Raw genomic sequence first — 13,037 nt, forward strand, 5'->3', positions numbered from 1 at the left:
AAAATGTCTCCCACATTGACTCAGTTAGGAAGGGTAGAGGCAATAACTGAGTTTCCTTAAACAGCATAGTTGCCAAGGAACAACTGCAGGGAGAGATGGATGGGTGTGAAGGTGCAGATAGGGTAGACAGTCAGAGCTTTTCCCCCAGGGGGGAAATGTCAATGACTAGAGGGCATAACTTTAAGATGAAAGGGGCAAAGTTTACATAGAGAGTCGTGTGTCCCCATGATGAGCTGCCAGGAATGGTGTTGGGGGCCGACATAAACAAGGCGATTAAGAGGCTTTAGGTAGGCACATGAATACACAGAGAATGAAGGAATATGGAACGTTCAGACACATGACATTAGTATATCCTGGCATCATGTCCAGCATGGACAATGTGGGCCGAAGGGCCTATTCCAGTGCTGTACTGTTCTATGTTGTATGTACCCACTTGGAACCCAGGTATTTTAGAGAATATCATGAGTACTGAGACAGGTCTAATCAGTAATCTCAGCAAGTAGCTTGAAATTACAATAGAATCTGAGTTTAATCATGATACACACTGAAAAAAATCAATTTTGCTTTTAAATGCTGGGAATGCATACAGCCTACAGTATGCTGGGAAACGAGATTAGAAAAGTCTGAAAATGAAAATGAATAAGCACCAACAATACATATTCCGCCGTCATTAATAAATATATTTTCCATTGAAAAAAAGGATTCCACAGGAAAGGTGATAGGTCTGTGGCAAGGACATTAATGTTTAGCTAGTGTACAACAGGACTATTTTAGAGACAAGATGCCTACAAAGGGGGCAAGTTTTCGGAATGGGCAAGGCCTCAAAACAATCGTCGCAGGAGCAGATGTGTCCACATGGCAGGAACACACAGTTCCAGTCCCTGATCAGGCAGATGGCACAAGCATTGTTAGAGACCTCATCCTCCTTGAGGTTAAGCTCCTGCATACGCTGTTTCTTCATTGCCATCATCTCCTCTCGCTGCCTTGTCTGTTCCTGTTCCAGTCTGCGGCGTTGATACCGCCTCCAGAACACGAAACATATGGCAGCACAGGTTGCAACTCCAAACAGGAGGGTCAGGATTTTCCACTGCCGTACCTTGGACTCGTGCCTTTGAACCAGAGACTTGAAGTCGAGCCTGCACAAGCAGTACTGCAGCCCTTGCCTTGAAGGCTGAAGCCTGATGAGATTATTGTCCAAGACAAGCTCGCCGACCCCAATAACAGCGTGGCCGGCTCTCAACATTTGCTCCATCTCTGTGATCCCCTTCGGCCGTTCCCCGCTGATGTAATGCACCACGATGTTAGGAAGCGACTGCTCTGCTGGGTGGAACTTCTGATACACAGTCTCCAGGTCCAGCTCGGATGACTCCAAGGCTTTCATCACCCTCACTGAGGTGTTAGGGGTGGCGTCAGTCAACACAAGATCAAAGGGCACAGTATTAGTCCTCTGATGAATAATCTTTTCACAGTCATTCCTATTGAAGACAAACGCTGGAGTTAATACCATACCATGAAACTTTATTAATGCCAGGAGGGAAACTGATCTGCCGACAGTCATAAAAACACAAAATACATGAATCATGAAATTAAAGTGACGAGTGGAAAGGATTAGGGATTTATTTTAGATTAGTTTAGAGATACAGTGCAGAAAGAATGGGGGAGAAGGGATGCCCATCTCAGTCTACCCCACGACAGAAAGGGGAGGAGTAGTACAAGCAATTAAAGCAATTTAATTTAGTTTAGTTTACAGATACAGTGCGGAAACAGGCCCTTCGGCCCACCGAGTCTGCAACGGCCAGCAATCCCCCGCACGTTAACACTATCCTACACAAACTAGGGATACTTTACACTTATACTAAGCCAATTTACCTACAAACTTGTACGTCTTGGCAGTGTGGGAGGAAACCAAAGATCTCCATACAGACAGCACCCATAGTCGGTATAAAACCCGGGTCTCCGGCGCTGTGCGTAGGATAATGTTAACGTGCGGGGGATCGCAGACTCGGTGGGCCGAAGGGCCTTTTACGCATTGTATCTCTAAACTAAACTAAATTGCATTAATGGCTTATTAATCATAGTTAATACTTGTTACTAATAACTAAATTGCTTGTACTACTCCTCTCCCTTCTGTCGGGTCCCGGGTCTCCGGTGCTGCAAGCGCTGTAAAGCAGCACCTTTACTGCTGTGCCGCCCCATCTTGCCAAATAAATATTCTCTCCTCACTGAACATGGGCATTTCATTTATTTAATGCATTTCCATTGATTCCCAGAGGAAATTACTAATTTCTCGATTGAAATCTTTGACTTTGTGTTTGCAAAATGCATTACTAACGTGGGGAACATTAAAGAAGGTCATTATCTTCAATGATGCGACAGGAAATTAAGGCCTTGTTGCATCCAAGTCAGAGCAGTTTGCTGGAAAATTGTCAGGTGGGGAAAACAGACTAAGCCTGCGCTTTGCAACCAAGCAGCTCTGCGATGAGCCGGGTCATCCTGAGCTGTTTATTTTCAGCAGCAAGTGCTCCAAGAAGGTACCAAAAAAAGACAAATCAGATCACGGTGGCGCAGCGCTGGAGTTGCTGCCTTACAGCGCCAGAGACCCGGGTTCGATCCCGACTATGGGTGCTGTCTGTAAGGAGTTTGTACATTCTCCCCATGACCGCGTGGGCTTTCTCCGAGATCTTCGATTTCCTCCCACACTCCAAAGACGTGCAAGTTTGTAGGTTAATTGGCTTGGTATAAATGTAAATTGTCCCTTGTGTGTGTAGGATAATGTTAGTGTGCGCTTATTGCCCGTCGGTGCGGACACGATGGGCCGAAGGGCCCGTTTCCGTGCTGTATCTCTAAATGAAAAAAAATAATTTTGCTTCCCAGAACAAAATATGTAGAAAGGAACTGCAGATTATATACCGAAAATAGGCACAAAGTGCTGGAGTAACTCAGTGGGTCAGGCAGCATCTCTGGAGTAAAAGGATGGGTGACGTTTCGGGTCGGGACACTTATTCGGACTCCCGATCCAAAACATCACCCAGAGATTCTTCCTGACCTGCAGAATTACTCCAGCACTTTGTGTTTATCTATAGAAAAGTACAACACAGGAACAGGGCATTCAGCCCACAAATTGTGTGCCAAACATGATGCCAGGATAAATTAACCTCATCTGCTGCATGCGATCCACATCCCTCCATTGCCTGCACATTCACAAGTCAATCTGAAAGACTTAAGCACCACTATCATATCTGCTTCCTTCACCACCCCTGGCAGTGCATTTCAGGCAACCACTCTGTGTAAAAGTAATACTGCCCCTCACATCTCCTTTACACTTTTGTCTCTCTGACCTTAAAGCTATGCCAAGTCTTTGATATTTCCATCCTGTGGAAATGGTTCTAACTGACTGCCCGATCTACAGTAAGCCTCTCATAATTTTACATACTTTTAACAAATCTCCCTTCAATCTCCGATGCTCCAGGGAAAACAATCCAAGTTTGAATATTGAACTGAATGCTCTCCCTTTTTTTCTTCAATTTCATGGTTCATTTTGATCCCGGTGATGCTCAGTTTACAGAAATAAAGCTGTTCAAATAACTATTCACATTAAAGCAATGAATCCAAATTTAAAACTAAAAGTGCCGCTATTTTTGCTTGTCTCGCCATTCTCCCCCATCCTTCGCAAATTATTCTGCTCAGTTTAATCTAATCCAGCTAGTAACAAACTTTGAAACTGCTGCCAATATAGTCTCCTGTACGTTAGTGATACCAAGCGTATACTCGACCACCATTTCACAGAACAGTTACGCTCAGACTTACTGGATTTCCCGATTGCTTACAAATTTTAACTCCCCTGCCTAATCCCACATTGTCCATTCTGCCCTGGGCCTCCTCCATTGCCAGAGGGAGGCCCAGCGCAAATTGGAGGAACAGCACCTCATATTTCCCTTGGGTTGCTTATAACCCAGCAATATGAACATCGAATTATCTAGTTTTATGTACAAACTACTTACATTCTACAAACATGCCTAGCTCCACTTTCCCCACTCTCCTACCCCCCCACTAAAAGTCAGTTAACCAGTTCCACAGTTTACAGTGATGTCTCCCTCTTGATATCACGCTATGCTTAGTCAACAATTCGCCTATCGGGGAACCTCCCTGTCTGGCATCATTTTCCTTCGCCCCATATTTGTCTTGGTTTTGCTTCCAGTTCACCCACCCCTACAATCAGTCTGAAGAAGGGTCCCAGCCCGAAACATCACCTGTCCCTTTTCTCCAGAACTTTGTGTCTACCTTTGAAACTGCTCACCCATTTTATTCATGTTTTGCTAGACACCGATTTGGAGAGGGATATCATCTCAACCGTGGCTTTCCATCCTCTTAAATGATTATAAAAAGGCCAGATTTTTCAATAATGGCCTGCAAACGATCTGCAGTATCTTGTACCTGATGTACCACTTAACAAGCAAGCCCATGGAAGAGTAAACAAGAAGTTTGTACACTCGTGCACCGAAGTGGAAGGGAACAGGTGGCAAGGGAAAGAGTGGAGATAAAAGGGAAATATGGGACTCAGGGATAGGAGACAGGCATACGAAGAAGGGGAAAGGAGCAGGGTGACTGGAATGGTGGAAAGAAAGGAATGGAATGGTGGGAAAATTATGGACCCAGTTGGACGAAGGGCTCTTCGTCACCACCCACCTAATCTTCTCCAAACCATCTCTCCCCCCCTCCGGCTTTACATTTCCCACTACTTCTCTGCTTATCTGACACCTTTTTATCTCTACACCTCTAGCCCTAGACACACACACCACCCATCTACCAACCAGACCACCTCCCCTCCCTCAGCGTATCCACCTATCACTTGGCAGGCTTTGCCCCGCATCCACCTCTTTTCCAGCTTTCCTCCCTGCCCTCTCCTCTCCATCAGTCTGAAGTAGCTACCTGATCCAAAACGTGGTCTGTATAATCCCCTCCACAGTTGCTGCCTGGTTCATTGTGTTACCCCAGCATTGGTTTTTTTCCCTCAGGATTTCAACACCTGCAGTTCCTTGTGGCTCCACTTAATTGCATATGTTATCTACTTCAACTGAAATCATATTATGATAAATTTTCTTCATGTACCCTTCGAGTAGCTTTGAGCAACATAACTAAAAACTGAATTCGCTCCTGCAATTATGTCCTGTAGATGTCGTAATTATAATTTAGATTAGAGATACAGCATGGAAACAGGCCCTTCAGCATGCTCAGCCAATGTAACCCATTCACACTAGTTCTATGTTATCCCACTTCTTGCATCCATATATAGAGAGCAAATTTGCAGAGGCCAATTAACCAACAAACCCACACATGCTTGGGGTGTGGGAGCAAACTGGAGGAAATCCATGGAGTCACAGGGAGAACATGCAAACTCCACCTAGACACAGCACCCTAGGTCAGGATCGCACCTGGATGTCTGGCACTGCAAGGCAGCACCACTGCGTCCACTATTTTATTTCAGAAAGTTTATTCCTCTCTACCTGATAATATGAAATACATTTTTTTAAATCAAAATGTAATGTTGTGATCTGCAGTTCCAAGCAGCAGGGTAACAATGGAAGTAGATCTAAATCAAAATACTGAAGATGGTGGATCTGGAATTTGAAATTTAAAATATAACAAAAATCACTGAATTCCTCAGCAGGTCAGGCCGCAGATAGATAATACGCCAGACTAAACATCTCTTGGGTTGTACAAACTTACCAAAGGTGCGTTGTCCGATTCCATACTGCATTATGCTCTTTTAAAACCAATCTGTGGATTACCCCTTTGCAGCCATCCACAAACTGGCTGTTCAGAGTCTCATCGACAGGGGTAACCAAACCTGAAGCAAAAAAAAAGCTGTAATTTCTGCCCCGATCACCAACTACTTGATTGATTGAAAGATACAGGATGGAAATCAGCACAGTAGTTGACCACTACTTCCCAGTATGGAAGTTGCAGTATGATAAAGATAGCTGTATAGCACAATGTGGAAACTGCAGTATTACAAAGGTTAAGATATCTGTAAGGCAGAACAAGCTATACACATTCATTAACGCACATCAATGTTCCTGATAGGTATTCATTGACGTACCCCAATGTTTTGGATGGGTATTCCATGACGCACACTCCAAGGTTCTTGATATTGAAAATTAAATAAAGGATTAAAAATAGCATGTAGGTTGACTTGTATTAGTGTTATCGCATTTGTATACTAATGTTTTGAGAACGTATTGTTATTGATGATAAGAAATTAGAAAGAGCGCACAATTTCAAGGGTCACAATCTGTGTAAAAAGTTGACCGTACTGATTGGAATTTCAGAGCAGTAGGTAACTGGGACTGTGCTGCTGTCATTGTGTACAAGTAAATGAAGTGTGTCTGGAAAATGAATGCAAGTTGTCAGAGTCCAGTTGATCAGCGACGACACCGAAAGCACTTAGGGATGGGGAATAAATGCCCGATTCCATAAGAAAAAACAATTAAAATATAGATAATGGAAGTAAAGCAGCAGCAATAAATAACATCAATAAATGGTACCTTCTACAACAGCAAAGGGAAGGCATTTCCCCGGTGAATTTAGCAGAACAGACTTGAGGTCTTGATCCAGTGGAAACCTTGGTGCTTCCTACAAAACAACACGTTACGTAATGCAAAATCTCTTCACAGACTGCAGTCAATGACATTATTCCACTCCTAAATTACAGAATGCTGGATGCGGAGAGCAAAATACAAAAAGTATTTTCAAACACAGGCAGCAATGAACCCAGAAGGCAATGGTGGAGTGAATCTAAAACGAATCTGGCACTTGATGATGAAGGTGGTTTGATGATGAATTTGCACAGCATTCATTTGTTACTCTTTGGGGGGGGGGGGGGGATTAAGGCCCTGAGGAACGATTTCCCTACTCCAGTTACTGTGTTGCATGTCCACTGACAAACCAATCCTTAATGCTGGGAAGTAGCCAATTTCTTAGATGTCTTGCAACTGTTAGTCGTATCATTAGCATGGCACAAGTTCACACACACAGTAAGTAGGCATAGACCATTTGGCCTCTCGTGCCTGCTACTCCATTTAATAAGTTCATGGTGATATTTTATTTCAGCATCCCATTTGCCTCATATCCCACCAAACCCATTATCCTTAGATTTATCAATTACTTCAACATGCATAGTGACAGCTTCAGTAACCTTCTTGGACACACAATTTCAAAGACTCACTCCCCTCTGAGCAAAGAAACTACTCGTGTCCAAGTTAAATGGTCAAGCCTGTGACCCTGGTTCTAAACAACCCAGCCCTGTCAAACATCAACTCCGCACCTATCCTATCATGCCCTCTAAGAATTTTATACATCTCAATGAGATCGCCTCATTGTTCATCTCATATGAGCAGCAAAAAGCCTGGAGACGCAAGAGATTGCAGATGTTGGAATCTTAAGTTGTACAAAGTGTTGGAGAAACTCAGCAGGTCAGGCAGCATCTGGGGAGGGATTGAACCCGAATCACCACGTGTCCGTTCCCTCTCCAGATGCTGCCTGGTCCACTGAGTTCCTCCAGCTCTTTGTGTTTAGTCTGCTTAATCTCGTCTCATGCAACAAAGGAATCAATCTGATGGACATTCGCTGCACTTCTTCTGCCCCAACTAAGGGTCGGCATAGAGTTGGTGCATTACAGCGCCAGTGATCCGGGTTCGATCCTGGCTATAGGCGCTGTCTGTACGGAGTTTGTACGCTCTCCCTTTAACCGTGTGGGGTTTCCCCAAGTGATCTGGTTTCCTCTCACACTCCAAAGACGTACAGGTTTGTCAGTTATTTGGCTTTGGTAAAATTGTAAATTGTCCCTAGTGTGTAGAATAGTGCTAGTGTACAGGGGTAGTTGCTGGTTGGCGCAGACTTGGAAAGGTCCTGTTTCTGCCCTGTATCTTTAAACTAATGTCTAGTTCTGTATCATCAGCAAACTCGTATTATACATTCCCCTCATCCACATCAATGACTGTAGATTGAAACTGTTGCAAGCCCAGCACCAATTCACTTGGCAAACATGCCAAACCACAAAATGGTTTATTACTTTCTATTTCATAAAATCAATGTCCTGGAGTAATTCAGCTGGTCAGGCAGCCTCTCTGGAGAACATGGCGAGGTGATGATTCAGATCGGGAACCTTCTTTAGACTTTGGGTTCAAATTGAAGAAGGGTCCCGACCGGAAGCAGTGCCTCTCCTTCCCCTCCACAGCTGCTGCCTGACCCACTGAGTTCCTCCAGCACTTTGTCTTTTGCTCAAGATTCCAGCATCGACTATAATGTTGCACCTCCAGGTTAGTTCTATTGTTTCCTGGCCACTATTGTCCTCAATCTACTTTAGTGAATTATTGTATGATTTTAAGATCTAATCTTGTTATTGTATGCTCCCAGCCCCACTCCTGGGGGCACACCCCAATTTTACCCACTGGTGCATACCCCCCATCCACTGGGTTGCTAGCTCTCTGGCTTTGTAGCTAACTGACTAGCTAGCTAGATAGTTGGTAGTTAGATAGATAGCAAGATTGTTAGATAGCTAGCTACATAAGTGATAGGAGCAGATTTAAGCCATTCGGCCCATCAAGTCTACTCCGCCATTCAATCATGGCTGATCTATCTCTCCCTCCTAACCCCATTCTCCTGCCTTCTCCCCATGACCTCTGACACCCGTACTAATCAAGAATCTATCTATAAAATAGCCTTAAAAATAGCCACTGACTTGGCCTCCACAGCCTTCCGTGGCAAAGAATTCCACAGATTCACCACCCTCTCTGACTAAACAAATTCCTCCTCATCTCCTTCCTAATGACTCTGTCCACTTAGGAAACCTGAACAGAAACCTCTGGAGACTTTGCGCCCCACCCAAGGTTTCCGTGCAGTTCCCGGAGGTTGCAGGTGGTTGCCGGAGTTTGCAGGTAGTGGAAGCAGGTAGGGAGACTGACAAAAACCTCCGGGAACCGCACGGAAACCTTGGGTGGGGCGCAAAGTCTCCAGAGGTTTCCGTTCAGGTTTCCTAAGTGGGACAGGGGCTAGAAGGAATGTCCTTTAATTCGGAGGCTATGACTTCTAGTCCTAGACTCTCCCACTAGTGGAAACGTGCTCTGCACATCCACTCTATCAAAGCCTTTCACTATTTGGTAAGTTGAATTTAGACTCCAGGCAAAACCTCCAATGTGGCCCAAACATGTGCTTGGAAGGCTTTCTTGTAACCTCCGCCCCTCCCATTCACTTCCACCTATACTCCTTCCTCTGGCTTCACAATTCATAATTCAATTATAATTCAAAGGTAGAGAGATAGATATCTGTGCGTCTAGCTGTATCAAGCTATTTACCTATCTGTCTATCTATCTATCTAACTGGCTATCTATCTAGCTATCTAACTGACTATCTATCTAGCTATCTAACAAAATATCGAGCATTCTAGCTTCCCCTCCCATGGGGGGCACCCCAATTTCATCCACTGGAGGAGAGTACCCCACCCTCGCCTATTGTCACCCCACAAACATTTCTCCCCCGGCGGCCCCCACATCCCAAGGACTCTCCCCAGTCCCAGCTCCCGGGGCACAGACACCCGAGCGCACTCCCCGCGGCCGGCGCTGACCTGCAGACGGCGGGCGACGGAGCGGGCCCGGCCCAGCCTCCAGTAACAAAGAGCAGCGGCAGCCGCTGTGACCGTCCCGGCCGCCGCCGCCGCCAGCAGCACCATAACCACGGCAGCAGCTCGACCCTCCCCTCCCCTCGCACACAGAACCACGCCTCTGACGGCTGAAACATGAAGCGGAGAGGAGGAGTGAAATGTACTGGCGTCAACAGCGATAGAACAATGACATTCTTACTTGCAGCAGCACAGCAGGGGACACTGTAAACAACATAATAAACGCGATAAAAATGTCCAGTGAGTGATATAGACACATTAAAAAAACAAGCAAGCAATAATAACAATAATAGTCTATGTAGTTCAGAGCTTATTTGAGGTTGTATTGTTTATTAGCCTATATGACTGTAGGGAAGAAGCTGTTCCTGAACCTGGACATTACAGCTTTCAGGCTCCTGTACCTTCTTCCTGATGGCAAGGGTGAAATGAGCGTGTGGCCAGGGTGGTGTGGGTCTCTGATGATGCTGGCTGCCTTTTTGAGGCAGTGACTCCGGTAAATCCCTTCGATGATGGGTGGGGAAGTCAGAACCCGTGATGGACTGGGCAGGTGTTCACAACTTTTTTGCGGTCTTCTTCGCCCCTGGGCATTCAAGATGCCGAACCAGGCCGTGATGCAAGCAGTCAATATGCTCTCTGCACCCAATCCTCTCTGACATACGGAATCTCTTCTCAGGAAGGTGGAAGGGGACAGTGCGGGGGAGAGTGGGGGAAATAAGTGGGAGACAGACTCCAGAGACACCAGGCAATGCTGGTTTAATTCACAGATAGACACAAAGTGCTGGAGTAACTGAGCGGGTCAGGCAGCATCTCTAGAGAAGAGGAATAGATGACGTTTTGGGTCATAACTTCATAAGTGATCGGAGCAGAGTTAGGCCATTCAGCCCATCAAGTCTACTCTGTCATTCAATCATGGCTGATCTATCTTTCCCTCTCAAATCCATTCTCCTGCCTTCTCCCCATTACCCCTAAAACCCATACTAATCAAGAATCTATCAATCTCTGCCTTAAATATACCCAATGACTTGGCCTCCACCGCCATCTGTCGAAACCCTTCTTCAGTCTCTGAGGAGCAGTTGGGAGATTATAAGCACTCCAAATGCCAATATAAGTAATCCTTGTTTAACATTTTGTTTGCTATGCTAATAACTCACATATTTTTTTCCTAACTAAGGCGTTAGACACAGAATGGAAAATCCCGTGACAGCAGGAGTGAAGGGATTATCCGAGTGAGTGTGCAGTTTTAGACTGTTCCTCATGCAGACGTACCTCTAGGGGAATGGTGGCACAGTCACTGCATTGTTAGATCAGAGAGACCCGGGCTATTAATCCCTTGATGAGAGTTTAAACAGTGCCTCATATTCCACCTGGGTAGCTTACAACCCAACGGTATGAACATTGAATTCTCCAATTTTAGATGACCTCTCACAACCAACCCGCCCCCCCGGCCCCCCCCCCCGGCCACCCCTCCCCTTTCTAACCCCCCGTCCCCTACCCCCTCCCCTCCCCTGTGCTCCACCTGGACTTCCACCTATTTCTCCCCTCCACTCACACCCTCCGCCTCCTAGTACATAGACAAGGGTGGCAAGGTGGCGCAGCAGTACAGTTGCGGCCTTACAGCACCAGAGACCCGGGCTCGATCCGATTATGGGTGTTGTCTGTGCGGAGTTTGTACGTTTTCCCCGTGACCTGCATGGCTTTTCTCCGGGTGCTCCGGTTTCCTCCCACACTCCAAAGACATACAGGTTTGTAGGTTAGTTGGCTTAGTAAAATTGTAAATTGTCCCTAGTGTGTGTAGGATAGTGTTAGTGTGCGGGGAACACTGGTCAGCGCGGACTTGGTGGGCCGAAGGGCCTGTTTCCGTGCTGTATCTCTAAATTAAACAGTACACCACGGGATGAGGCCCACATTATCCGTGGCGAACATGATGCCAAATTAAACTAATCGCCTCTGCATGCACGTGATCCACATCCCTCCATATCCATGTGCCCATCTCTTAAACACCACTGTCATATCTACCTCCACCACCACCCCTAGCAGCGTGTTCCAGGCACCCACCACCTTCTGTGTGAATTAAATGACTCGGATATCTTCGTTAAACATTCATCCTCTGTGCTTATATCTATGCCCTCAAATATTTGATATTTCCAGCCAAAGAAATAGGTTCTGACTGTCCACCCGATATTGTAAATGGAATATATTTGGACTTCTTTGCAGTAGACTTCTATTGAGATTCTTCCTCACTGTAGGAAATCAATGTTGTTTATTTACTCGTATTCAATGGGGAATTTGTTTGACCAAGACAAAGATCATGCCATAATTGTATTGTGCTGCGCTTCATCAAAACGACACCTTTTTGAACTCTAGGCTGTTCTTTATTACATCTGAAGTTTCACAATATTATTCTATTAAATGAGTTTTAGAGACTGGATAGGCTGGGAGCGAAGGAGGCTGAGGGGTGACCTTACAGATGTTTCTAAAAAATAAGAGGGGCACAGACAGAATAAATAGTCACACTCATTTTACTCAGGTAAGAGAGTCTGAAACTGGAGGGCACAGATTTAAGGCGAGAGGAGAAAGATTGAAAGGGCATCTGACGAGCCTAATTCTCACATAGGGTGGTGGGTATATGGAACGTTCTGCCAGAGGAAATAGTTGAGGCAGATACAATTAGAAAATTAAAAAGATACAGGTACTTGTATAACAAGGTTTGGGTGGGAGATTGGTCCAATGCAGGTTAATAATGTCTGAAGACAGTCCGAAGAAGGATCCCAACCACAGAATTCTTCTTTCCATGTTCTTCAAGAGATGCTGCCTGGCCCGTTGAGTTACTCCAGCACGTTGTGTCTTTTTCTTTATTATCCTGAAGGTTGGACGTTGCATTATAAAATGTAATATACCCAGATCTAGGAGGTTTAACGTGTAGTCAGTAGCAGTGGTGGATCCAACAGGTCGCTATAATCAGATTATGGTGGCACAGTGGCGCATCGGTAGAGTTACGACCTTACAGAGCCAGAGACCCGGGTTCAGTCCTGACTATAGTTGCTGACTGTGCAGACTTTGTATATTCTTAATATTAAAGGGCATAGCTATAAGCTCACAGGGTGAATGTCTAAAGGAAGTGAGTGAGTTGCTGATTTTCACACGTGGATATTCTCTGGTTGCTCCGGTTTCCTCATACATTCCAAAGATATACAGAGTTTGTTGGTTAATTGGCCTCTGCAAACTGCTCCTAATATACAGGTAGTGGATGAGAAGGTGGTAAAACATAGAACTAGTATGAGCAGGTGATCAATGCTAGAGATGCGATTGTTTTCCAGATCGTATCTCCGGTCGCTCAGCAGCCTGACATCATGGAGTTGGA

At 45.3% G+C, this 13,037-nt stretch overlaps 1 protein-coding gene across 1 annotated transcript; it reads right to left on the minus strand.

The window, feature by feature from the left end:
• Window positions 1-508: 508 nt before the first annotated feature.
• Window positions 509-9,775, minus strand: mul1 (mitochondrial E3 ubiquitin protein ligase 1). Its single transcript, XM_033048003.1, has 4 exons — window positions 9,623-9,775; window positions 6,546-6,633; window positions 5,728-5,848; window positions 509-1,475 (listed from the first exon to the last, which is right to left on the minus strand). Exons 1-4 carry the CDS (start codon window positions 9,725-9,727, stop codon window positions 746-748), a joined length of 1,044 nt encoding a protein of 347 aa, XP_032903894.1. The 5' UTR covers window positions 9,728-9,775; the 3' UTR covers window positions 509-745.
• Between the last annotated feature and the right edge of the window lie 3,262 nt (window positions 9,776-13,037).

This window comes from Amblyraja radiata, chromosome 31 (assembly GCF_010909765.2).
Source record: "Amblyraja radiata isolate CabotCenter1 chromosome 31, sAmbRad1.1.pri, whole genome shotgun sequence".
NCBI classification, from domain to species: Eukaryota; Metazoa; Chordata; class Chondrichthyes; order Rajiformes; family Rajidae; genus Amblyraja; species Amblyraja radiata.

Bases quoted from the DNA above. Each gene is read 5' to 3' on its own strand.
- mul1 (XM_033048003.1), bottom strand. From the start codon at position 9,727: ATGGTGCTGCTGGCGGCGGCGGCGGCCGGGACGGTCACAGCGGCTGCC. The intron at 6,634-9,622 runs GTCAGCGCCGGC...GTTGTTTTGTAG, and splicing joins CCGTCGCCCGCCGTCTGCAG to GAAGCACCAAGGTTTCCACT. The intron at 1,476-5,727 runs GTAAGTTTGTAC...TGTCTTCAATAG, and splicing joins AATCGGACAACGCACCTTTG to GAATGACTGTGAAAAGATTA.